The following is a 5,000-nucleotide window of genomic DNA, read 5'->3' as shown; positions in this document are numbered from 1 at the left end:
AAACGAAAAAATTCAAAAAATATTAAAAAAGAGGACATGAAATATCCACCAGGGCTGAGTGTCCAATTACAACCCTGACTCTGTTTCAGACAGACAGACAGACAGACAGACAGACAGACAGACAGACAGACAGACAGACAGACGGGGGGATAGAGTGGAGATAGAGTGATAAAAAGAAAAAAATATATACAAATAAATATAGAGAGCACTGGAGAGGAAAAAATAGATGGAAGGAAAGAAAAACACAGACAGACAGATAAAGAAACATACAGATTTACAGACAAATGAACAAATGACAAACATGGTTGGTAAACAGATAGATAGATAGATAGATAGATAGATAGATAGATAGATAGATAGATAGATAGATAGATAGATAGATAGATAGATAGATAGATAGAGGTAGGGAGAGAGAGAGAGAGAGAGAGAGAGAGAGAGAGAGAGAGAGAGGAATGGGGGAGGGAGAGAGAAAGAGAGTGAGAGAGAAAGAGAGAGAGAGAGAGAGGTTGGTGCTCTATCATTCTTGTACTCAGAGGTTTTTTCTTCACTCCATTTTTTTCTCCTTTTTTCTTTTTCTCTTTTTAAAAGCTGACCAGAATGTCACTGTGCCCTAAAGCAGCATGTTACAGGATCCCCATCACACACACACACACACACACACACACACACACACACACACACACACACACACACACACACACACACACACAGTAAGTCCATCACCTCTTTGGGCCTGCAGGTGTTCCTTTGCTGAATAGAGAGAGAGAGAGAGAGAGAGAGAGAGAGAGAGAGAGAGAGAGAGAGAGAGAGAAGGAAACAATTGAAAAAAGAAAGAAAGAAGAAGGAAGGAAGGAATGAAAGATTGTGGATTGAGATGTTTTCACATGATGTGTGTTTATGTTCTCCAGGTGTTCCAGATCGCATACGTCATCCTGAAGGCTGCAAATTCTCCTCGGCCTGGAAACTGGGTCCTGGAACGATCTTCGGATGGAGAAACCTTCACGCCATGGCAGTACTTCGCCATCACAGATACAGAGTGCATCACTCGCTTCAACATCATCCCAAGAACCGGACCACCAGCATACAAGCATGATGATGAGGTCATCTGTACATCATTTTACTCCAAAATCCACCCGCTGGAGAACGGAGAGGTGAGGAGACATCACATCACTTCACGATGGGTTTCACCAGGCTGAGATGTGCTGAGGGTTAAAAAAGGGTCTTTAGGTCTGGGATTTAAACTCACTACCTTCTGGTCCGGTCGTAGATTAAAAACAAATCAGATCACCATCAAACACCATCATTCTCCATCAAACACCATCATGCTCCATTAAACACCAACATTCTTCATGAAAACTCCATCATTATCCATGAAAACACCATCATGAGCGTGTTCTATCTTCACTGTTCCTGTCCGGGAGGACAAATGAAACCTCCACGGACGAATACACGTCAGACGTCTCGTTCCGTCTCACTCCTGTATCTAAAGGCTCAGGTTTCTCTTTGACTTTGTGACGTCTTTTTGTTTCACTGAACTGAAGTGGGGCTGCTCGGGGGAAACGTTACCCACAACACACGCGTCAAGGAGATGAAGAAGGGAAAGAAGATGGAGAAGAGGACGAAGAAGAACAAACAGGAATTGTTGATTTATTTTCTTTTCTCATTTTTGTCTCGTTTTTCTCTCGGAGCGAGTGAAGGAACACGGCTTTTTAATGATAAAGACTCGGGGGATGCAGGGACAAGGAAATGACAACAAAGAAAGAGCCGAATAGGCAAAAACGACTGTGTGTGTGTGTGTGTGTGTGTGTGTGTGTGTGTGTGTGTGTGTGTGTGTGTGTGTGAGAGAGAGATTAGATCTCAGACCTGAAATAATAGTAATGTTATAATATTAATGTTATTTTGGTTATACAAACTATTTGAAATGAACACACACACACACACACACACACACACACACACACACACACACACACACACACACACACACACAGAGCCATTAAACAGTATGACCAAAAGCTTGTGGACTACCAAACTTTTGTGCTTTTTGAGCATCCAGAGATTTTAAGGAGATCTTTTGAAGATCTTGAGGATATCTTCTGGAGATCTTGTGGAGATTTGGAGGAGATATTGAGATTTTGTGGAGATTTTCAGAACATATTATGGATGTCTTGAGGAGATCTTGTGGCTAGTTTGTGCAACTTGAGAAAAATCTAGATTTTGTGGAGATCTGGTGGAGATGTTGAGGAGATCTTGTTGGAGATAAATGCTCATTCAGCCACAAGGGTGTTAATAGGTTCGGTCAGGTACTGATGGAGGTGAGTTGAGCAGGAGATCTTCCAACTGATGGAAAGCAGATCTTCATCTTGTGCAGATTGGGTCATCCTGGAACAACGTCTGGGGTCTTCTAGTTTGAGTCTAGGGACGATTTTGTGCATCCTGTGTTCCTCCAGGTTTGTGAGAACATTTTAAAACATTTTGGTGAAGAAGCAAAAAGTCTGGCTGGAAAAGGCGGGTGTCCCGATACTTTTGGAAGGAGGCTTTTTTTTGTGTCCCATGCATTCGTTCAGGTTCGTGAACGTCTCTTGATGTTTGTTGAACGTGTCTTTTCTTCTCCTCCTGCTCGCAGATCCACACGTCTCTGATTAACGGGCGTCCGAGCGCTGAAGATCCGTCTCCGACTCTGCTCAGCTTCACCTCCGCGCGCTACATCCGCCTCCGGTTTCTACGGATACGGACGCTGAACGCCGACCTCATGACCTTGGCTCAGAACGACCCCCAGTCCGTCGACCCCATCGTCACCAGACGGGTGTGTACCAGTCTCACACACACACACACACACACACACACACACACACACACACACACACACACACACACCTGGTTGTGGCCATTAAGGCCATCGTGTGGACTGTGGAAACAGATGGACTTTAATTAAAGGCAGTAATTAAGAAATCGAATCCTTCTGCTCACACACACACACACACACACACACACACACACACACACACACACACACACACGCACAGTTTAGAATGTGGACTGACATGTGAAAAGAAAGAAAGAGGGATAGAGAAAAGAAGAAAAAGAAAAGGGTTAGTGTGTGTAAGAGTTAAAGAAGGAGGTGTGGCATATATGTGTTAGATTTAAAGGAGGCGTGGCATCTGAGTGTCAGATTAAAAATAGGAGGCGTGGCATATGTGTGTCAGATTTAAGAAAGGAGGCGTGGGCTAATTGTGCCAGATTTAAAGTAGGAGGCGTGGCATCTGAGTGTCAGATTTAAAGAAGGAGGCGTGGCAGTAAAGTAAAGTAGGTGTGGCCTCTGTCGGCGGCAATAAAGTAGGCGTGACTTTTCCCAGAGCGTGGCCTAACCGTCTCTAAATCCCAGTATAGAGCGCATGTTTTGGGTATGAAGAAGGCGTGGCCACGGAGCCTTTAAATTTACAGAAAGTAGGCATGGCCAGAACCAGGAGAACAGTAAGCTGCTTTAAATATACCTTTTTTTTTTACCACTTCATAGTACAACATATCATCTCATAAAGCCTCACACACACACACACACACACACACACGGTCCAAAATTCGTGTCCTTATAAACCCCTCTGATGTCTTCATTAACATGTTGTGTGTCTCCTCTGCAGTATTATTACTCCATTAAGGACATCTCGGTCGGAGGGATGTGCATCTGCTATGGTCACGCCAAAGCCTGTCCTCTCAACCCCAACACCAAGGTGCAGGACCACCACATCTCCCAGGGGTTTATTCGTCCATCTAACGCCACGTTTCGTGTCCTGGTTAACGTCCTGTCCCCGTCGTTCTGTCATGTCGTAGTCTGATACGTTGTTGTTTTGGGTTCTTGTTGTTGTTCACCAGAAACTGAGCTGTGAGTGTGAGCACAACACGTGTGGAGAAAGCTGCGACCGATGCTGTCCTGGTTACAACCAGAAGCCCTGGATGGCTGGAACCTTCCTCACACGTCACGTCTGTGAGAGTAAGAACCAAAAAACCTTCACCTCATCAAAAAAAAAAAAAACATTCTGAATAGTATTTTGTTTATACATATATATGATATGTCACAAAAGAACATCTGACTTCTCCAGGCAAAGAACTTCTCCAAAAATGTCCCCACAAACCTGGAAGTGTCCAAGTGTACAGGATATCTTTAGATGCTTGAGAATTACATTTTTATTCTCTCAGACCAGGAGATCCGAACCTGTTCCATGCAGCCAGCTCCATGGAGAGCTGCGTTCCATGAGTTAGAAGCTGTGGAAGATCTCCAACCTGTTTGGATGAATTGGAATGCCATCCCAGACCCAGACATGTTTATGTCTGAATAAATGCAGTACAAACCTCCATAACTTCTAGTGGAACATCTTCTCAGAACATTTTGCCATATAGTGGAATTTCTGCAGGACTTCAGCAGAACCAAACGAGACTCCAAAGAATCATGAGCGTCATAACAGGACTACAAGGAACCAATTTTTGGTGGGACTTCATGAGAACCAGCTAAAAATGTGGATCCTAGTGATAGCAAAAAAGTCTAAAATGCAAAATCATCTGATCCAAATAGAATCTCAATCCCATTAAATGTTCTCATTTATTTACACTGAGGGCCATTCTCAGGGGCCCAGTAGTGTCTTCTGGTTGGTAACAATACAACAGAATTGACCAGAATCCATGCAGAAATCCAGCAACATGAAGGAAGCATGGCAAAGAAGAAGATGGAACTAACCAGATCTAAGCAAAAAATCCAAGCAGAATCCCAGGAGAACCAAAAAGAACTGGACTCCTGTAGAACCAACCAAAAGAATCCAAAAGATTTCAGAATCAGCAGAATGGAACCATTTCACCAATGGAGTAGACCAAATCCAATCCAGACCAACTAATCCAGAGCCTAATGAAACGAAAGGAACCTGATGAGGAACCTAATGAAACGAAAGGAACCTGATGAGGAACCCAGCAGAACCCAGTTTTGTGAGTTTGACGGTATGTTTTTTTGTACA

General features: G+C 43.6%; 1 protein-coding gene across 1 annotated transcript in view; it reads left to right on the top strand.

The window, feature by feature from the left end:
• lama2 (laminin, alpha 2) overlaps window positions 1-5,000 on the top strand; it is a 79,421-nt gene that overhangs the window by 26,334 nt on the left and 48,087 nt on the right. Inside the window, exons 4-7 of the mRNA XM_083534631.1 lie at window positions 909-1,151; window positions 2,627-2,806; window positions 3,639-3,728; window positions 3,871-3,988. Of these exons, the coding sequence (XP_083390757.1) occupies window positions 909-1,151; window positions 2,627-2,806; window positions 3,639-3,728; window positions 3,871-3,988 (631 nt within the window). The remainder of the gene's footprint in view (window positions 1-908; window positions 1,152-2,626; window positions 2,807-3,638; window positions 3,729-3,870; window positions 3,989-5,000) is intronic.

The sequence above is a fragment of the Silurus aristotelis genome (assembly GCF_946808225.1).
Source record: "Silurus aristotelis genome assembly, chromosome: 28".
Lineage (NCBI taxonomy): Eukaryota > Metazoa > Chordata > Actinopteri > Siluriformes > Siluridae > Silurus > Silurus aristotelis.
This window is presented reverse-complemented; position numbering and strand designations above follow the sequence as displayed.